Source organism: Gopherus evgoodei, chromosome 10 (assembly GCF_007399415.2).
Source record: "Gopherus evgoodei ecotype Sinaloan lineage chromosome 10, rGopEvg1_v1.p, whole genome shotgun sequence".
In the NCBI taxonomy this organism is placed as follows: domain Eukaryota; kingdom Metazoa; phylum Chordata; order Testudines; family Testudinidae; genus Gopherus; species Gopherus evgoodei.
The window spans coordinates 31,498,457-31,521,413 of record NC_044331.1 but is presented as its reverse complement, the minus strand read 5'-3'; the positions used below and the strand labels follow the sequence as shown (position 1 = coordinate 31,521,413).

The 22,957-nt window shown below is 40.1% G+C and overlaps 1 protein-coding gene across 7 annotated transcripts in view; it reads left to right on the top strand.

Annotated features, from left to right (window-relative positions):
* The window catches only part of OTUD7A (OTU deubiquitinase 7A), a 267,788-nt gene that overhangs the window by 168,634 nt on the left and 76,197 nt on the right, over positions 1 to 22,957 (top strand). For all 7 annotated transcript variants that reach the window (XM_030578509.1, XM_030578508.1, XM_030578510.1 and 4 more), the window contains 2 exons: positions 6,665 to 6,847; positions 15,215 to 15,433. In XM_030578509.1, coding sequence (XP_030434369.1) covers positions 6,665 to 6,847; positions 15,215 to 15,433 — 402 coding nt within the window. The remainder of the gene's footprint in view (positions 1 to 6,664; positions 6,848 to 15,214; positions 15,434 to 22,957) is intronic.

Below are 22,957 nucleotides of genomic sequence, written 5' to 3'. Positions count from 1 at the left end.
TGAGTTAACTGCGATTAATTGACAACCCTACCTGAAATACATCTGGGATAGAGCCCAACTTTGTTCCTTCTTTGGAAACATAAGTATGCGGACAAATGCGAATAGGGGAAAGGTGTTTGGGGTTTCTACTAGAGGTTTCCCTCTTATTGGAAGAGACCAATTGTTCCAAACAAGGTTAGAGGATCTCACACTCAACATGCACAATGTAGTTTTTAATTTTAAATGAATTTAGAAAAATAGCTAACCAACATAAGAACAGCCATACTGGGTCAGACCAATGGTCCATCTAACCCAGTATTCTGTCTACCGACAGTCGCCAAAGCCAGGTGCCTCGGAGGGAGTGAACCGAACAGGTAATGATCAAGTGATCTCTCCTGCCATCCATCTCCACCCTCTGACAAACAGAGGCTAAGGACACCATTCCTTACCCATCCTGGCTAATAGCCATTAATGGACTTAACATCCATGAATTTATCCAGTTCTCTTTTAAAACCAAAGTTTTTCCAACCTCAAGATTTAGTTAGTTTGGCCTTGGTTCTAATCTTGGGCATTAGTTGGGATTTTATTTTGCCCAGTTTATTCATCTCTACATATTGTGATAAAATACTATACTCTACCAGGCTCTTCCCTAACACAGTACAAGTAAGCTACTCAGACACTACCTTGCTTTACTAATCCACTTTAAGGAGATTTCCTTTGTAATGTGTAATTATATATTGCTTGATCTCTGCCTTTTGTTTTCACTCTGATTGACAGAGCTTCCTGTTCTTGTATTCAGACAGTATTATTTTTGAGAGAAGTTCTCGCCTACACCTGTACCTGGTTTTATTTTTAATTTTCCCTTTGATCTATGTGCCTGACACTAATGAATTCAGAACCAAAAGTCTGTCAGAGGGTATATTTTCTATCCTTTACTCAGCTTTACTTGTTGCATTTTTCCATATACTTCTCTCTAACAAACACCAGTTCTGTCTCCTGGCAACCAGGGGCACTTGTATGTGAATCCAGTGACTATTGACTCCTAATCTTTACTGAACTGTTTGGGAATTCAGACCTCTAACTGTTAAGTAAGCAAAGCCACAGAAATAACTGAACATTCGGAATCATAGTAAAGTTGAAGTAATCTCTCCAATGGTTTTATAGCAGACACCTTTCAGTCCTGTTAACTTTTACACCTGCTGACTCACGTAGCACGTGCAGGTGTTTTCACAATAAGTGTTCAGTTAATAGCGTTATTTCTCTTGACCAAGATAATTCATTTCTCACCCAACTTTACAAGTCCTGAAACTTAATTAAATTTAATATACTAAAAGGATTCACTAAATGTGATTGCAGAGATGGATTTAAATTGTTTATCTTTCCAATCTAAAGCATACAATAGTAATAGGCCTGAGTTCAGTAAAGTAGGATAAGATTTGTTAGCACTTAGGCAACGTGTCTGCTTGGCATTTGTTTAGAGAAAAGCTGTGATTCACGGAACTGTAGAGACAATAGGAGGAACAGAGTGACCTTGCTGAAACAATCCTACGATTTTTAATGTGAGCTCTATCACAGATCCTAGCAAGCACCCATTCCTAGCCACCCATTAGGACTACTACGAGGGAAATCCAAGCCTTTGTGTTCTGGGTCCCTAGGGTGTTTCAGGCTTCTGGAGCCTGAACAGAGTCCAGACCTTTCCCCAATCTCAGGGGCCCTAAGCACACCCTCAGGGCACAGACCTTCTATCTGGCAACCCCTATGAGTATTGGAACCCGCTGTCCAGCTGCTTAGCCCCCCTTTTGCAGCACTGACCCTTCGGATTTCCTGTTACTTAAACATCCCCCTCTTCCAGAACTCCACCCCTAACGGTGTGAAGCTTCTGGTTAGTTTACTTCTCTCAGGGCACAAAGCAGTTCTGCAGCTGTCAGCCCACATGTACCTTGCACAGTCCAACACCTTTATGTTCTTTTGTGCTGAATCGGGAGAGTACCAATATGCAAAACAATAAAACACTAAATACATGTCTGTGCCTCAGTTTCCTCATCGAGGGGCTTATAGCAGAAGCGTTAATAGGATTGTGAAGCAGGGGTGAGGTGCAGCATGGAACTGATTGAAATTTTTGATGGAGAAGAGTATTCTATCCAGGGAATGTCCTGTGTGCTGCTGGATGGCACAGAACATTTTTTGAGGGAGTCCTCTGTTAACATTGTGAGAACCCTTCTCTGATCTTACAAATTTTATGTTCATTTGCTGAAACAAGGATACACAGAAGGGGTCTTCCTCCCCTATAGGCTTTAGAAAAACTTTTTGGCCATTTGAGGCACATTCTGACACATTCATTTTCAGCTGTGTCACAGAAATCCAAAATTAGATTATTTGCAGCTTGGTGTTAATGATTACAGCTCATCTGCAACTGTCACAAGCTCAGTGCATATTTTTTCATGGAGCGTTGCTTAAGCTGACAACCCTACATCCTTCAGGGTCAAGATACACTTACGTGCTGCTGTATCTGATGAACTGCTATTCATAGAACTGTGATAGGACTTTGCAGAGTTACCGTTAAATAACACACCAGCTTTCACCTTGAAGTGCCAGTGTTTTGTCCCGCACAGTTGCATTCTTTGCACAATGTCCTCCACTGCTTCCATAAAAGCCAGCTATTCAAGACTATGCATCATTCAGTGTCAGAACACTTTTTGTAAGAGTAGCCTAAATAAAGGACTTCCATGATGTCAGTCCATTTCAAAAACCAGATTAACAGGTGGTGTAAACAAGTAACAGGAGCAGCATCTGGAAACTATCTAAGAAGACTGATTTGAAATAGTTTGTTTTTATACTCTCAGTTAGAACAGCAGTTCTTTTATCTGAGATGACACAATCGTCTTTCAAGTTTTTAAAAAGTACTTTGAAGTCCACACCAACCGGTATGCATTTATTCATCAAAATCTGAACTACCGTAGTACGCTGTGTACCCTAAAGTGTGGTGTTTCTAATGGAGAAAATACTGTTAATACTCCTATTTCTCCAACAACTCTTCCTTTACTTTTATGTGGAAAATCACTAAACATGCTCTTTGATCCCCTCTAATCTTTCTCCCTCACCAAAGTGACTAATGATCTCTCTCACAGGTAAGTCAAAAGTGAACTTAGATTTCAAGAATATCTACTGCCTTTGACACTACTGATCACTCTCGTTTCTCCTCTCTTTGCTCTTCCTTCAACACCACCTTAAATTATATCTGTCTCCCATCCCCATTAGTATCCCTCAGTGTTTTGTCCTTAGTCTCCTGGCCTTATCTGCTCCTCTGGTTTCTGTTACCATCTGCATATTGATGATTTCAAAATCTAATGCCTAATCCCCAAGCTCCATTCTTCACTCTCACATCTCCACGTCTCAGGCATCTCCTGGATGTTCCACTACCATAACACCCTGTTTCTCCACAAAATGGAATTCTTCCCTCTTCACCATCTCTTGTCTACATCCATTAGCAGCCTCATATATCTCCCAGGATCACAATTGCATGCAGGTTTGTCTACCATCTTTTTCAAACATAACACTTTGTCATGTCTTAGCAGTCAGTGTAGACCAGATATCAAAATCTGCATCATGTCATCTTATAACAATTAAACGTTGGTGAAGCGAGAAGGAAAAAAAGCTGTTAGCTCTCAAATTATAAGGATTAAGTCTCAAAGAGAATGAGGATAAAACTTTACCTTTGCAGACATGTCCTCTGACTCTTGTCTCTACATGAGCCCTGCTTGGTTTCTTAATTAATCCTATAGTATGTTCCTCTTTAATATCATCAACATTGATCCTTTTTCCTTATTATCCCTATTGCAAAAATCTTTTGTTTCTTGTCTTGATATTGTAACTTCTCTGGCCTCTGTCTGTCCATTACTGCTATAGTCCTTTACTGGTGTTCCAGCCAGATCACCCTTCTCACTGTTTTGTTTTTTTTTTGCTATTTACCTGCCCCTTACTGCATTACATTCAAATTCCTGCTTCTTACCTTCAAAACTATACATAACCTCACTTTCCTCTACATCTCTTGCTCATTTTCTCCCACATCCTCTCTGATGCTCTATATTGCCCCCAGGTTTCATTTCCTGCCCTCCTACTTCTTCCTTTTTCTCACTTCTGTCTTTCTGCTTTTGTTCATGGGCAACAGGGAAAAGTAGAACATCTATTATTGTATTTTCCTGGCAGGAAAAAGGCAATTGAAAAGAAGAAAGTCTCTTTTAGGCCTAGGCGGAGAGAGAGGTTATTGTGTTGATTATGGTCAGTACTTTTTTCTCGATTCAATCACTGCTATAGCGTGGTTTATGGAACATTATTGCAGTTACCGCAAAGAGGGAGTGCAGTCACGCAGCTTCCATGGGGTGTATATGTGGGAAGGATGTGTGGGAAGAATATACTTGGTTAAAGATGATTGAAAAAGCCTATGCCAGCCATTCAGGCTGGCTAATATCCTGAATCGCCACTTCATTGATCTGGAGGGCCTCTTGGCATACACTCTTGGTTGAGGATTTGCCTGCATTCAGATGTCGAGGAACTGCAGGAAATACAAAAAAAATTAAACTAATGGTCTTTGCCTGTGTCCGTGCTGCTTTAAGATATCATGTTTTGCTGCTGACTGGTTGTCTCATGTGGGAAGCTGCTGCGGATGTCCAGGTGTACTGAGGAGATTTGAAAAGAAAGAAACCACTTACTTCTCTGTGATTTTTTTTTTTTTAATTCCAAGTCTGCCGTAGCACGTTCATCTGCCATATCATTTGATGGAGCGTAACTACACAATTCAGAATTGTGCAATGCAGTGCACTTCAATCAAGTCCCAGAGACCACACTCCGCTTTTATTGTGGCAAAACTCCCAAAGAAGGTGATTGGATTTTGTCATAGTGTAAAAGCAGACCTCCGGAGGCCTTGAGAAGAGATTATTAGGAAAATAGGCTGGATCCTGCATTCCTTCCATACTCCTGCTAACTTCATCAGGCGTTTGGAGTATGCTAGGAATGCAGGGCTAGAATGCTGTTTGGAATGTGCAGACGTACCAATTCTCACGGATTAATCAGGAGAGACGTGATTTCTAAGTAAAATTAAGCCGGCCTCATGATCTCATGAGAAAACTCTCAAATGTCAGGATTTTTTTTTTCAGCTGGGCTGCTGGGGCCCCCACTGTCAGCAAGATATGTGACCTGAGAGCCCCGTAAAGGCTCAGAAACTGGAAGGGAAATAAAGAGAACCCACGTTTATTTGAAAAAAAATCCTCATTATTTTCCAGTGGCGAGGGTTAGCGACACTGAGTGTGCTTTAAATTTCAAGAAATATAGTTGAGTGCTAAACTTTTATCTGTGTGGCAAAAACACCACTTTGGCCCCATTGGGACAGTTTTAGAAAAAAATACTTCCCCATTGTTAGGTCTTAATCTAAGTGTGTTTGCTTTGCTTATGGCATGTGAAAGACACACTGCATAACTAGTCAATCTTAAGGCACGTGTAATGTATGCTGCTGGTTTTGCATGCTAGTTCTTATTTGAATTAACAAATAAAACCCTATTCTTGGGATTGATCAAGTTTGTTTATTGTATGCTCTGCTCTGTTGCTTAAAAAGGAAGAGACAGAATTTCTGTTTAAGCAATAGGTTTTGCTCAAGTAGCTTTTTGTTGCATGTTTGATGATTAAAACGCTGGCTGATCTTTACATTTTTTTTATCCTTGTGATAGTATGGGCAGTGAGTGTTTTTAAAATGGCTTTCCTCAAAGTAATATAGAGAACAAAAGTCTGATGTAGATCTGAACAATTAAGACTGAGTGATGTTATAATTAACATTTTACTGTTGCAATTGTTTTATTAGTCGTACATCAAAGAATAGAATGATAAAAGGCAGATGTGTTCTTCTCTATGGTTGAGGATTCATTTGAATGTATGAGCAGTTCCAGTTAACAATATCAAATTAAGACAAAACAGTTTAAAGTTCATAATGATAACTCAGTCGGGGATGGGTAAGAGGCTTTTATTGGAGTTGATCCATGAAATTAAAGTTAACAAAAATTTAACAGATGTTTTAAATAAATACTGTTAGCTCTTAATTAAATCACACTCAATGTGTGATCTTTCACTCCCTTCAACGGAAATTGTACTAGTATACACAGCAAAATATATACAAAAACCTCCTTTAAATGTGACTTTCTTTATGACTGTAAAGTATGTAGAATAAATGGACAATGCGCCATATGTGATCCAATAGATAGGTTTATATACAGAATGAGAGAGAGAGGTTGAGTAACCCTAAATGACGGTAGGCACTTTGTGGACAAGTTGCCCCCTAAGGATTATGATCTAAAGGTCTTACCTGGAAAAAAAATAATTGCAGTAAGAAGGCTGAGTGTTATTTGTAGGATCAGGCCTTAACTAGATAGACAACGTAAGCAAAAAGAGTGCAATATTCAGCAGCTGGTGAAGGGACTATATCTATTTATGTACCTTCTGAAGTGCACATGGTTTGTTGATTCCCCAATTATTGTTGATTTTAAAAGAAAAATATCTATTAGTTCTCTAATGTTTTATTCAGAGTTATATCCATTTTCAGTTATATGAGCCATGTCCCTAAAATGAATGGCAGTTTTGTTAGTCATATCAGACATAGCTATAAATTGTTAACAGAATATTACCTTCCACCTTTTGGCAGGCAAAAACTGGGATTTAACCGCTGCTCTGAGTGACTATGAGCAGCTCCGACAGGTACACACAGCCAACCTGCCACAGGTGTTTAATGAAGGGAAGTACTACAAGCAGCAGGAAAGAGACCCACCCCAACAGGTGAACAAGACTGAACGACCAAGTCTGCAGAGACAGGATGACATTGCTCAAGGTAAATGCAGCTATTTGACCGCCTTTGTGGACAAATAGCTTTTTGGATAATCAAAGTACATTATGCAGGTAGTAGGAACTAAATTATCTGCCACCAGATAAATTATGTCATTGTTATTAACTTTATGGAGATACTGATGGGTTGGGCCCTGTATTGCACGTTTTTCAGTCCAGTTTATCTTTGCCGATGTTTGGTAGATTTTAAGATGTAACTGAAGTATTCAAATTTAGGTTTTTTAGAGACAGTGTGCTGTTAACTATGAGAGGAGTGGGCTAGATGAAGTTGTAGACTTTTCCCATTTCTAATTTCCCATGTGTCTGAGTCCAGAGAAAGTTCCATCATTTCAGTCATTGACTTCTTGATCATTATTACATGATAAAGGTGGCACTGGAGAAGACATCTGTTGAAATAACTTTTGTCATGAAAATGTCTTAGTCTCTTGATTCCACCCCCATAAAAAGATGATATTGAATTAGTATTATTTTCAGTTATAGCAGTTGGTTTCCATTACATGATTATAAGCATTAGGATTTATTTTTCATATTCAAATTGCTTGCTCTCTCTGACTGTTGTAACAGGTTTCTTCTAACTTAATTCACCGAAGAGTTGAGGCCTACATTAAAGGTTAATCTATGGTATGCCAGCTTCTCACATTTAAAAAAAGAAAAAAAGTAACTAGTGACTTGGCAGGAATTTGTTGTCATGAAACCCATCTAGACCTGAGTCCTGTTAGCTGAGGATTTTCTCCTAGAAGTCGTACAGTGGTGATGCATTCATGTATGTGAGAAGCGTTGGAAGGGAAAATAATTCTTTTTTGTTTCTCAACAATTTGTCCCTGACTCCACAGGAAAAAAGACAAGACAACAAGAATGTGGTTTAAAAAAGCCTTTATTAAGTAACTGTGAGCTGTCCAGCGCAGACTATCCTATTGTAATCCATTCCACTTGGTGGAGGGCTGCTGTCAGCCCCTACCCTTCTTTTGGGGTGTTGGTTGCAGCACTGTTGCTACGACCCTATTACCCTCACTCCACATGAGGGTTAAGAGGAAGGGAAGACATGGTTCTCTCTTCACTGTACCAGGTGTTAGAAGCCGCAGCCCCATTACCCACCTTCTCTAGGAAATACCTTCTCCTAATCTGCTTCCAGTTCTGGTTTGTCAGTGAACTAGACCCTTTATTAAACAAGTACCTGCACTGGATGCCTGCTAAGTTGCAACACACTGAATTTTGCAAGCTAACCTATCCACTGGGTCCTTGGGCTACCAACAGAACACTGAAAAATCCCACCTTGCCCAGTCCACTCTGGCAGTGAGGGAAAAATTCCTTCTTAGCCCCAACAAGGTAACTAGCATGAGCCCACAACAAGGACCAAAAGCCCCAGTCCTTTTCTAATCCCAAAGAGAAGGAAGCTTTTCTTCTCATTGCAGAATGAGACTTTGAGCAGGGCAAAGTGCTTACAAGCCCTCCCTTGGGTACCTGGAAGCCAATAAGCTGATATTGCACCTTCTGTCCAACCAATCAGCCACAGAGGCCACCATCCCATGCCCCTCTCCAGTGCTTAATTTGTAATGAAAGTGCCAGAGCTCAGACAATTAGGTGCCGGAGCTCAAGCGCATTTTTTTACTTTAAGAACTGATGCAGCAATCCCAGAGGTGCTGGGGCCAAGCCTAGGCAGTGTCAGGGATCAGCCCTGGCACAGATTAAGCACTATCCCTCTCCTCAAGCCCACAAAGAAGGGGACAGTGGAGCAATCCTTAAAGGAAGGAGAAGGGGTTTTCTTTCTCCCGCTGGCTCAGGCAAATACCTCCACACACACACACACACTCCCTCTGAGGCTGCAGGGGTGGGGAAAGGTGGCAGCGTTGCTATTGCTACTCCTAATGTAAGGAGCATCATTGAAGGGCTCTGGAAGCAGCCTTTCCTTAGCTGGTACCTGCTGACCGAAACAAGGCTTTGGAAGGGCATGAGGAGGGAATTGTAGGGCTTCTTTTGACTCAGTCTAAAGTGCTGGATTAATCAGAGTTAAAGAAGCAAACCTACACATACAGGGCTAGAAGTCAATGAATTATGCCTGTTTTACATCAGCTGAAGACCTGGGCCACTGTCTAAAAGTCAACGTTTTTAAATCACTTGTTTGACATTGAAATGGGCACTTCATGTTTGCTAGAAGCAGTGCCCTACTGATACAAACAAGGAAACTGGATGCCAGAGCTAGGGTGACCAGACAACAAGTGTGAAAAATTGGGACAGGGGATGGAGGAAATAGGAGCCTATATAAGGAAAAAAAAACCAAAATCGGGACTGTCCCTATAAAATCGGGACATCTGGTCACCCTAGCCAGAGCTCACAGTAACTTTATCACTCAGTGTGTTCCTAGAGCAATTCACGTAACCTGCCCTGTACTTCAGTTTCTTCATTTACAAGTAGGAGTAGTGAATAGTGCTGGCTAAAAAGTGTAGGGAAAAAAGAAACAAAAACTTCATCCCAACATTCAAAAACTTGCTGAAGAATGTCATTTGGATTTCAAAATTAGAAAAATTTTGACCAGCTTTAGCAATAATAAACTTTTGGATGTTCTGAATGTTAATTCATTAATATTTATAAGAGAGACACAGTGGGTGAGGTAATATCTTTTTTTGGACCAACTTCTGTTGGTGAGAGAGACAAGCTTTCAAGTCACACAGAGCTCTTCTTCAGGTCCATCAGCATCTGCCACTGATGATAGACCTGAAGAAGAGCTCTATGTAAGCTTGAAAGCTTCTCTCTCACCAACAGAAGTTGGTCTGATAAATGATATTACCTCACTCACTGTGTCTTTGTAATATGCTGATATCGACATGGCTACAACAACACTGCATATCATATCTACAAAGTAATTTGAGTTCTGAGGATGAAAGGTAGTAGAAATGCTGTGTGATGCATCCATACATCTCATTTTAAATAAATAGGATTTGTGTGTGCCTGTCAGAAAGTGGAGTTAAGCTCACATGGTACAGTAATGTTTCTTATTTACAGCACTGTACATGTTCACTGTCTGACCACTAAGGGCCAAGTTTACAAAGATTTGGACATCTGAGGATGCAGATAGGCACCAATGGGATTTCCAAAGCTCCTAAGCAGGTTAGATGTCCAATTCTAATTAGGTGCCTAACTCTGATTAGATGTCCAACTCTAATCAGAGTTAGGCACCTAATTCACCTAAGTACTTTGTAAATCCACTAGACACCAACCTGCATCTTTTGGTGCCTAAAGATCTGGCCCAAAATCACTCACTAGCTAAATCCTCACAACTTCTGTGAAATAAATAGGGATACTTAGGTTGAGAGGTTGGATAAGTTGCCCATGGTCACTCAATGTCTCCATGATCATACACCTGTGCACTAAGTGGTCTGCTTCTCAAATTGTATATAGTAATTTGTGAAAACAACACCTAAGATAATGGGAGGCATACGGTAAAGCTACTAATTTTGGACAAGCATGAAAACCAGGCAGCCTAGAGAAATTACTAGTCCCAGGAATATCAACAGGAATAATGGGTGGAAACTGAACAAAGAAAAATTTATATTGGACGTCAAGGGGAATGTTCTGTCAGAGGGCTCTGCATAATTATCGAATTGTCTCCCAAAATAAATGGTGGAAGCCCTATTGCTTAAATCATTTAAAACTAGACTGAATATGTTGTAGGGTGGAAGTCTTGCATTGGTAGGGGGATGACGTAGATGATCCAGCCTATGTAGGTACAGTATTTTCAAGTCACCCAGTAGGAATTCTGATTGTGGTAAATGTCCCTTGATTATACAGTTCATTCAGATTGTACAAAGCAACAGTGAATACTGAATAGTGAAACGCTATACATAAAAGTAAGAAAAAAGATTGCATTGTACACTTTCAGGGAGTCTTTCATTTAGGAATCCATAGTACTTTTTGTGTATCAGAAATTATATTTTCTGGAGTCCATAGTGTGTGTGAGAGAGAGAGAGAGAGAGAGAGAGTCAGATTTTGGGCTATCCAAAGATATCTCTCATAGCATCTAAAACAATAATAAATGTAGGCAAAACAGGTGGCTTTTCAGCACATATCTTCACAAATTTATACGTATCAGGTGATAAAGGAAGGCACTGACTTACAGCCCAGAACTATCATTGCAACACTGTATAACTAATTAAAGAGGCATTGTCAGAAGAATATTAAGTATTTTTTAAAATACTAGGCAGTATGTTCCCTAACAGTTAATGGCTTCAATATTAAAACTGAAAAGTCCATTTTAGAGCTGTTTTTCTTTTTCTGTTGTTGTTGTTGTTGTTGTTGTTGTTGTTGTTGTTGTTGTTGTTATTATTATTATTATTATTATTATTATTATTATTATTATTATAATACTGTTCTTTGTCATTTGTTTTTAATTGCTTGTCAATGAAGACAGGGCTTAGAATGTTAAGATTTAACTTCCAACATCTGTTGCTATAATATGCTAACAAACAAGATGTTCCACCAAACTTTGGGAATATTTTTTCTTAATAGCTACTATAGCATGCTGCAGGTGAACCCAGGAACTGAACATAAGAATTGCCATTCCAGATCAGACTAGAGGTCCATAGAGTTCAGCATCCTATTTTTGATGGTGGCCCATTCCAAGTGTTTCAGAGACAGGTGAAGAAAACCCTATAAATGTGCTCACTGCAACTTTATGCAGTGTGTGCTTGTCTGGCTAGTTGGAAGAAAAGCTGTTGTTGTCCCTTTAAAGAATCCCCCTGCAACTAGCAGCAGGAAGGGGAAAAGTTTACCTGTACAGACTGGAGGAGGAACAGGAAAAGGCTGGATTAGGTGTGGGGAGTGGGGGAGGGTACTGCCCTTCCAGCAGACCACCAGAAGGGGGAGAAGTATTTATATCCACCCGCCCCTGCTGCAGGAGAAGCTCTCTTTCACCTATATCAGGCCGGCAGCAGCTCACAGAAATGGTGGGTTTCCTCTTCTAGGCAGACTGGAGCGAAAGCCACAGCTCCAGATCAGCATGCAATAGGGACACATGGGAGAGGGTGCAGAGTTAGGGTACCTAGCACACAGGAGGAAGGGGAAACAGGTAGTAACAGGGGGAGGGTACTGTGTCAGCATACCAGAGCACAGAAGAAGGGGAATCCCTTAGCCAGTGGGACACAGGCTCTCATCAATCCCTGATCAGCCGTAGCTGCTGCAAGTAGGTGGCAGAGGAAGCTGCTGAGGTTACAGGCAGTCGCAGGGACCCACCATGTGGCACTGGGGGCTCCAGGAGCAATGACGGGCTGAAATCAGACTCATCCCAGGATCACAATAGAGGCAAAAAGGGTGGCAGCAGCAGCAGCTGCAAAGGCAGGACTCAAAATAAGTGTGACTTCTTCTTTCCCTCCGCCACCACACCCACAGAAGCTTTTCCTTGGGTGAGTGGACCCCTTAAGGGCCTGGGGGCTGAGGGCCTAGCTGAGCTCTAAACTCTCTTTCCCCCCACCCGCTGCCCACACACACACCAATTCCATATGCAGGAGCATGCATGGTGGGCAGCCTGGGAAGCACTGGGGGAGTGGAGTACGCACAGAGCAGCAACAGCCTGAGCCAGAAGAGAAAGGGCCAGTGGCTTCTTGCAGGTGGAGGGGAGCTGGCTGTGCCCCCCATATCACAGACTAGTGAGTGGATGTCCCCTTGAGCAGGCTGGCTGGGCTCTCCCCACCACCACCACTACCAAGCGGGAGCACACATTATGTGGGGGTCATTCCAGCGTGCTACTAAATGAAAGTACCTGGGTGAGTGGGGCAGAATTGCTGCCTGTGCTCATCCCCCCACAGGTGTGTGGCCTCTCTTGGCGACTGGATGGGTGGGCATAATGTGCATTTGGCCCACAAATTCACTTCTGGGCCTCATTAGTGAGGCATCTCTGAGTTGGCATAGATGGAAGGGCACTCTACAAGAAGCAAGGAAATTAGTCAAGGCGGGGCATGCTCTGGGACCTGCTGATGCCTCTTGTACACTCTGGTAGGCTGGGAGCCGGCCCTGGATGTGATTATTGTTCACGTTGGTGAAAATAATGTGGGAAGGTGTAAGGGGGTTGTCTTGATAAGAGGGATTTGGGGCAGATCCAAGATTTTTTGGGGGGTACATGTGGCAACTATTTGGTCTGACATGTTACAGCGTAGGGTGTGTCAGGGAGCAGTGAAGCCTCTGGGGGTAGTGTTAAGACCAAGAGGTATACAAAGAAGGAGGTGGCTAAATTCATACATACCCAAGGCGGGTTGGTAATTTCACATCCGGACACATCTTACTTGGCAAGCAGGTTATTCAGAGGATGGGGTACACCTATCCGACTGGGAAACGGGGTTATTTTTGTCTGATATTAAGGAAGGAATCAATGAATGTGTGGAGCCTGGTTGCAGGGTTATGGGGTTGTGGGGAGTTCACAGCCAAATAGAATTGCTGGCACCTCCTTGTGGCAGATGTTCAGAGCAGATACTCATTATGGAAGGGATATGGATATTGGATAAAATGGATTGGAAAAGGATGTAAAATAAAGCATCCCTTAATGGAGCTGAGGAAACGGGGGGTTGGGGCTCCTACGTCTGTTTTAGCAGGGAGCCGACACCCCCTCCTTTTCTAGCTCCTTTAAATCTCTTATGCGATGGCTGGGACCAGGTTGAGGATTATGGGGAAATGATTAAGGAAACAATGATGACCTGCACTGTACAATTTATTGCCAAGTACACCCATATATTTTAAATGAATAAACTTGCATCTAAATAAACCACATCCATTGCCTGCTGTGTTTCTTCTGCCATGGCCAGACAATGGGCTTGCCTTTTAAGGAGTTTCTTACTAAAGCCAAACAGTCAGCATTGACTTTTGCTGAAGTACAACAACTTAAAATAATTTTAAAAGTTTATCTGATGCAACTGTGGATATATTCATTATCCATATATCCATGTCTAGTCTTTTATTTTAATGCTACCAAGCTCTGGATCTCCATTATGTTTTATGGCTGTTAGTTCCACAGATGGCCTCTGTTCTGTTTTTAAAAATAGCCTTTCATCAGTTTTATCAAATAACTCCTTGTGCGTGTATTGGGAAAGGTAAATTAGTGCATAATACTGACCTTCTCTTATCCAGTCATCATTTTCTAAAACTCTCTCAGATCCCTTCTTCCTCATTTCCTTTTTAAACCCTCTCCATCTTTTCAATGTCTTCTCATATAGAAGGTTTTCCATGCCTCTAATCTTTTTTTCCTCCCACTGTGTTTTTGGACTTGTTCTACTTCTATCTTTTTGGAGATAAGGTTACTGGAACTGAACACAGTGTTCCTGGTGAGGGTGTGTCATCAACTATAATATTGGCATTATAATATTGTCAGTAGTGCTTTATAGCCCACTCTTTGTAAATCCCTATGTTTTGTTTGCCTTGCTGACCTCTCCTCTGTACATCGAGTAGATGTTTTCACTGTTCTGTCACATCAATAGCTGGCCCTTTCCTAACACTAGCAACGTGTATGAGTACTTAAAATTACTTTTTTCAGTGCGCATTAGCTTGCACTTGACTACACTGAATTTCAATAACAATTTATAGCAAAATAGGAGAAAGGGTCCCATAGGGGTTTGTTTGGTTTGGTTTTTGTGGTTTTGGTTTTTTATAAAATAAGGTTCTCCCTTAATATAGGCTTGCAATATTCTTCATTCTTTGTGAGCTGCCTGTTATTCCTAGGATCAGGGCATATAAAGAGAACTGTCTTTACGGCAGAATAATGATGTTGAAATTACTTCTGAGTAAACTTTTTTGATTAAAGCAGAATATGGTATGTTTGATGTTTGGAGTGATGTGAGATGATAGTTCTGGGCTAAATTTCATTTGATCCGTAACAAGTTAACCAAACGTAGGGGTTTAAAATATATAATAGTTATGATCTGTCACAATCACTAGTATATATTTCTTCAAATAAATCCTTGGAAACACAATTCTGCAAAACCCAATTCTACAGAAACACTTCTTTCTCCATTCATTATTTTAAAAGTTAATCTGTCCAGTCAGAGCCACATTCATCTGTGATGTGCACAACTTCAGGGCAGGAACCATGTGTTCTTTTATGTTTAACAGTGCCCAGCAAAATGGTAATAAATAACAATAATAATCAATAGTAAGTCCTCAAATGAAGGAAATGGAGGTGCATTTGGAATGAGTTCATTCGTTGACAAAATACCATCATAGGAAAGACGGAGAGGCATTCCTCCTGGTCTCACTTGTCAATTGTACCACCACCTTCCAATTGCCAATTGTTAAGATAAAGAAAGTGTTGTCATAAAATCATGACTCTTTTTGTAATGTTCTTACTTTCCTCCATCTGTCTTGGGTTCCTCCACAGAAAAACGACTCTCCAGAGGTATTTCTCATGCCAGCTCAGCCATAGTTTCCCTTGCTCGATCACATGTAGCTAATGAATGCAGCAATGAACAGTTTCCTTTGGAGATGCCTATATACACATTCCAGCTACCAGATCTTAGCGTGTATAGTGAAGATTTCAGAAGCTTCATTGAACGTGATTTAATCGAACAGGCAACAATGGTTGCTTTGGAACAAGCAGGTGAGTGAATGCTCTGGGTTGTCAGCATGATCTGACACTTGATTTAACGTTCTTCGATCACACTTCATTATTGCAGCTGGGCCGTCCTGCACCAGAAATAAATGTGAGTGAGCAAAAACAAACACTATGTTCTTTGGAACATCGCATGCAGTTCCTTGTTCCATCTCTAAGTCTCTGCAGTAATTAGTGGCAGATTGGTATAATAAATAGGGAGACTGAGGTAGGAAAGAGGGAAGGAGGAAGGGAAGGAGAATGATAGGCCAGGAGAGTGAGACTGATCAGGTGGAAGGTAAGGGGAGAGAATGTGGTAACCCATTGAATGCCATCAGTCAGTAGAGTTTGGGATCATTTATAGCACTGTCCTTGTGGCTCAGTTTCCCCATCTGTAAAATGGGGATAATGATGTTTATTTGCTTTGTGAAGTGCTTTGAGCTATAAAGATGAAATGAAGCATAAAATAGTGAGATATATATGATTGTATATATATATATATAGTAATATTAGTTAAGCCCATATTAAATCTACATTTAAAAGTTGCATGTGAAATTGAATTTAAAACTAGCAAAAAATGTTTAAAACATTTCATTGTAAATGATATTTAATGAATGAGAGACTCTGAGATGGAAGTTAGATAGCAACCTCCTGTTGAGAGACAGCCAAGGTTTCAGTCCTTGCTCTGATGATGACATTTGGAGGTTGCCATAATTTGAGAGACCGTGGGCATACCTGTGGACTCCAAGGAGCCCCAAAGACCACGCTCCTTGTATGAGCTCCTTGCATCTCCTGCTTCAAATGCCCAGTCCCCCCACCACCTTGTGTCATTCTTAAGCTCTAATGAGCTTCCAAGTAAATTGCTTCACTAGCCACAGTAAGAGGAGTGCTTGCTCAAGTGTACTCCTTGTGTACTGGCATAAACAGAACATCAGTTTCACTCACTGTAGCTATGTCTCTTATCTTTCCTTAATCTTACATGAAAACCTTTACATTTTGAAACACATTTTGTCAGTTGGGTAGGATTTGCCCCAGAATTTAAAGGGTATTCTATCAGAAACAGGTAGTGTAATGTTTTTTCTTCTTCCTCCCCTACACTGAAAATTCTGTCATGCTTGATTTGCTTACATTGCAGTTTTACAGGGTGGTGTACATGGTGTCATGTCAGTTAAAAAATGTTTAGTAAGCCATCTGTTAAAAATACAGAGTTAATTGATTCTATAACGTGTGCACTAGAAGAAAATTACTTCTGAAAATCAAGAGAAATTGCATGTAATATAGCCTTGACCTTAAGAAAACCTCAAATCTGCATTGAGCAGTACTGTCTTCTGCTGATACAGCACCTTTTGCATAACATAGTTAACATTTTCCCCAATATGTTTTTTATAATGGATCTATTTGCAATGACTTATTTTAAAATGCTATCTTTTCATTTAATACACTGTTATTGGCTAGAGATGGAGTGAGCTGGAAGCCCAAATCCAAATAGTACAGGGGTGTGGGGTGTATAAAATCCAGACCCAAACATGGATCTAAATTTCACATTTACAGATGAGCAAGTAATGAGCAAAACCCTGAATATGAAAACCAGTGAACTTTGGACAGGGAAAGTTGAAATCCAGACCTGAATTTTGCAGCTCCTGCCCATGAATAAAACTGATTCAAATTGTTGACCAAAAGTCAAACTGAATCCAAACTAAAACTTTTTTGTGAAGTTCAAAAGTATTTAACATGTATTTTTCTTTTTCTTTTTCTCATATCTCTGCACCCCTCTAGGTTTGGGCCAATCGCAGAATTAAAAGTTCCAGTTCAATTGTTATTCAAGTGAATATTTGTGAATAATTCTTTGAGTTATTTCCCCAGCTCCAGTCAACCATAAAATCAGATGACTGTAATTAGACGCTTCCGTGTGGGGCAAAATAGCAGCCAGACTAAAGAAAAAATTGCATTTCACTCATTGCATTCAGTACGTTGACTCAGTTAGTTGTTCGTGACACACGTGGTATTTATTGGCTGCAAGAAAACAAACGATCTTAGAATATGCTCATCCTTTTCCACAGCTCCATTTTTATACCTCTTTTTAAGTTGATATAGAAATTAATTGTGATTAGACTGATGATTAAAACTATGTGCTACAGCTTTAATACAAGGGGCAAACAATAGAGGAATAAACAGTGATTTCTAGATGGACTGTTAGGGTTTTATGAATTTGTCTGTAGCTGTAGGAAATGTTTAACAAACAACCTGCTCTTCTATGGAAGTTGTCAGAATTATCTCTGTTTTCAATAAATGGTTATCTTTAGTATTATAATTCAATATCTATGGTTTCCTGACAGCTTAAGCTTCATTGTGATCAAAGTACATAATTGTCCTCTGGGTTTTTTACGTTCCAGAATAGTAATTTCCCTCGTTGCCATGGTGAGAGGTAAACAACGGACCCTCAAGAAACAAACAAATCATTCATAGGAAGCTTTAAAAGTTTAGGCCAGTTATTTTGTGATAATACCTACGGCAAGGTCACAATCCTGCACAGAGTACCTACAGATGCACCCCAGCACTTTCATAGTTCTCAGTGCACAATCAGGGCCACATTTGGTTCATATCTACCATTTGTGCAGAGGCATAATGAGATTTAATGACATGACTAAGCTTCCACGTCTCGTGAGAAATCTATATTGTAGTGGGTCTTTGAGCCTTCATGATTAATTCATGAAAGCACATCTTGAAATTTGGTCTTATTTTATGAGACAAGTTTATATATTTTTCATGGACTGACTATAACTTTGTCTAATAAGGAATCTAAACCTTGAAAAGCAGCATTTCATAACTGCTGTGGAAAAAAATTTTAAATCTCTAATTTTAATTTTAATTTATGACTGGTTTGGACTTGTAAGTCAGCCATGAAAGTCATTTGAAAAAAAATACCTCAAGTAAATAATATGCTGTGAGTTTTTTAATAAACATATTAATCTGATGAATGAAGCATGAAATGAGTACATCTGAACTGGTTCTATTATATTTAATTTAAACTTTGACTCAGATTTTAAATTCATGTAATGAATGTTTAATAAATATACACAATTTTATAGAAATATAAGTGGCATCCATAGCATCTAAGTACAATACATTGAAAACTACTGCAAGAGGAGGCCAGATTCTCAGTCCTACCACACTGTCTTCGCCCAACTCTGGTGATGTAAAGGACCCATAAAATCATTTCTATTTGCCACTTGAGAAATACCCAGTTATGTACAGCCACCACTGCTGCTCTGCACTCTAATCATCTGCTGTACACATTATATGATAATCTATTGTTGGATGTACATTGATGCATTTTCTTTGTTTGTTTGTTTGTTTGTTACAGTTAGTAGGTAAGAGAAGGGAAGAGGAGGAGTGGGATTATCATCCAGTCAGTAGCAGCACTCAGAATTTTTGCCACAAGTCCTTCATGTGAATGAACAACATTTAAATGGTTAAAGAGCTCGCTTCCCTAGCTGAGTGTGGGTTGATTTCTAAGTACCAACTACCAGGGGAAGGGCAGGGAAAGCAATATAAGCTGGCTCCTTCCACCATCAACTCCGTAACCCACCCAGTTCCATAGGCCTCCCATATAAAAGCAGAAAACACCATTGTCAAACTCTCACAGTGTTTCTTAGGCACTTTGTTTTAATTAATATTTCTCTCTGAAAACCAAACTGAGACCCAATGTAGGTTTATAAGTCTGATCACAGAGTGTAAAACCCTACATGGGGAACAGAAATTTGATGATATAGCAAAACTCCTGCTGACCTCAGTGATGTAGCACCAGGCCCTCCAGGAGAGAAATAGATAAGGCCAATACTCCCTACTACAGATTAGTGCTATTCTGCCATACTAGAATGAGCTTTCCAGTGTTCACATCATTACTTTCTAAACCCCACTCTCAGACAGAACTCCTTCCTTAAATCCTCATGAGACTTTAGGACTTCCGCATCTACACTGCAAAAAAAAAAAACCCACAGCAGCTAGTCGCAAAGACCAGGTCAGCTGACTTGGGCTTGCGCTGTGGGGCTCAAAATAGCAATGTAGCAGTTCAGGCTTGGGCTGGAACTCAGACTCCAAGACCCTCCTCTTCCTCTCGCCAAGTTTCAGAGCCAGGGCTCCAGACTGAACCCAGATGTGTACACTGCTAATATTAGCCCTATAGTGCAAGTCTGAGTCAGTTGACCCTGGCTCTAAGTCTCATTGCTGCAGAGGGGTTTTTGCAGTGTAGATGTACCCTAGATACAAAGGTTGACATGTTCTCCTATGTCTTATTAACTCAATTATTGTTTATAGATAACTGCAGAATCGTCTCTCACAAGTTTGGTGACAATTCACGCTCGTGTGTTTGAGCGCAGGTCTAGTGCTTCATATTAAACAGCGGCTACGTTGTGTTCCATTGTCGCTAAAGGAAATGGGATTTCTATCCTGAATTGCAGAAAAGTAGATCTGGAAAGAGTGTGGAAAATAACCCTGGAATATTTTTTTTGTTGCAGTCCTGAGTGCAAACCTCCAATGGATGACAGTTTGGATAACAGCAGCACTGTTTTCCAAGTGTGGACTAAATGATAGGATTCAGATTACACAACAAATGGAAGATTTTTCACATACAAACATACTCAGATACATACATGTGTGTGTCCGTCCACCCATGTCTCTCTCTATACCTAGGTCCCTTCCCTGTTGGAGTAGGAGAGAATTGCTACAAAAACCCCAACAATTCTTCTTGCTTCCGGGACCATTATTAGGCTGGGACTGAGAGACTGAAATGAGGAAGGGAGTTACTATGGCGATGGGCTCTAGAGAAAACCAAAGATCGATAGGCAGGATGGTTAAGATTAATGTTTTTTAACTGAACAGAGCAAAATATTTTATTACTATGCTTCAGTATAACTGAGTATAACAACAGTTTTAAACTCTGTGCACGCCAAGATATCAGTATGCCTAAACTTTAATAACTCTTAAGTGCTGAGGCCTGTGTTTTCTGTGAAGAGCCTAACACAGTTACTTTGGCCTGAATTGCAATGGTCATATCCCAAGAGTAAAGCCCAAGGAATTCTGAAACTTGGTCCTTTGAAGCAGTTGATAAAAGTTAGGCTTCATTAAGCCAAAAATATAATTGTCTTTTGGAAATGCTACCATCTTTTACTTTTCTGGGAGCAGATTTATGCAGAAGTGCGTGCAGGGAGAAAAGCAAAACCCATTCATAATTCTGGGAGATCTGCATTCATTTCCTGAGTACTAGGCTAGAAATGCATACTTGCATAATTTAATTCAAAGATGAATGACAAAGTGATGGACAGTGCTGTAATTTCTTAGAAAAACTGATGTCTTAATTTTGTGAGACTATATTAAAAAAAAAAAAAGCCGAAAAGCAGTATGTGACAACTCACAAGTCAGTTATATGCAGCCGTTTGCTCAAGTAGATCCTACTGCCTCATTTTATTTTATTTTTTTATTTTTGTTTTCATTTGCATTCTAGTTGCTGGATTCTCTAACTGTCTGTAGTGCTTATGCACCATGCCAAAAGAGAAACACTTAATTTAATCGTGCAGTTTTACGTGTTCCTTCATGCATGGTCCAATGCTGCACTTCAAGGACATAAGTAAATGATGAATAGCCTCTCAGGCACTGCTAGAGTGGATTTCATATCACCTAAAATAAAGGAGAGAGCTCCTATATGAAAGTCCTTTCTCTGAAGGACACAATGTACCTATGGATATACAGCATAATCACAATGCTGTGTCTGAAAAATACAACAGCTCACTTAATGATTAATACTAAACTCTGGAAAGCTATCTTTTATTTTGTTTACATCAGTATTGTAGGTAAATATTTATTTATAATCAGGAAGAACCAAATCTAAAAACTTTTAGATGCACATAGAATACACAATTACATTTCAAAACCTATAGCTTTACAAACTGTAGAAGTATGTAGTGGTGGTGAGCCATGTTGGTCCTAGAATGTTAGAGAGACTAGGTGGATGAGGTAATATCTTTTATTGGACCAACAGTTGGCTCTCTAACACGCTGGGACCAACATAGGTACAACAATACTGCATACTTTTATAACTTTTAAAGCTGTATGTTTTGTTATTACCTCACCCACCTTGTCTCTCTAAGTGGTAGAAGTGACTGATGCAGAATGGCTTTGCTTAAATTTGAATTCAACATGCCAGCTGTTAAGGAGTGCTCCTAGCACATTGCATGACCCATCTTCTAATTTTTAGGGGACTGAGTAATTTCCCACTGATTTAAAGAGCTTTATTGTACACATTTCAGAATAACTATAGAATTATGAAAGGAAGACAGTGATTGTTTGATCAAGTCCTGACTCTGCAGGTCTCTGCTCTAATTGTACAAGTAGAGAATTATCATGTTAATCCACTGTTACAAAAAATATTTCCCAAAGTTACCCAATCCCAGCTGCTTAAAAGTCTCCAGACTATGAATTGTAATTCTTTTGGTTTTTCCTGTGTATGAAGTTGTTCCCTCATTCTGTGTGTATTTTAAATTGAACCACTCACCTCATCATATTTTAGAATAATGTATATTTGTATTCATGACAGAGTTTAAATTGGCATTGGCTCCTACTGTCACAAAAATATAAAGCATATACATACACAATAGGAAACATGACCAAATATATTTAGGAGCAGAGCATCATCATCCTTCAAAATTCATAGCTGATTTGCATCCATCAGGAAATCAGATTTCCCACATCAGACTATCCTAATTTTTCTGATTTCAGCATGTAGAGATTTAAATGATAACACTTTTCAGGTCAGTTGTGCTGCAATAACAGAGCTAATAGTAGGATGGGAGAGACTCATTCTACAAAGTATGAGCAGAGAAGGAGAGGTGATAATGCTTGAATGTAGCTAGTCTTAACGTGTGCCTCTCTGCAGCCAATGGTGCAATGGGCATTTTGGAAAGGGGTGTGTTGGAGGTAAGAAGAGAAGTGGCCAAAGCACACTCAAACTGTCCCTGGCCCATGTGTGTTCTCAGGGGTCAGCTGGTACAAGTTAGGACAGTCCCCAAACAACTTGTTATTGCTTCTCCTCTATTTCCCCTTTACTCAGCTGCCTAGGATAGCTGTATGGGGAAGAGGTACTTAGCTAGCCACTCCTCTAGGCTCTAGGGTGACCAGATATCCCGATTTTATAGGGACAGGCCCAATATTGGGGGCTTTTTCTTATATTGCTGCCAATCACCTCCACCCCCATCCCAATTTTTCACACTTACTATCTGGTCACCCTACAAGGCTCAGGCAAAGGCAGTCAGTTCTTGTCTCTCTCTCCCTTGGGTGCCTACTGACCAGCAAAGAATCAGGAAACAAGAGCAGCCAGAATAGTCTTAGGTTATGGCTTGGAATTGCTTTTCAGTTCATAGTCAAATACACTTTTTCTTCTTAACACAGACAGCTTTGAGGGTTACAAGTGGTTGCTGGGCCCCTGTAATCCATATGATAAAATTTCAGGAATGTCACTCTGTGTGTCACTCTGAAATC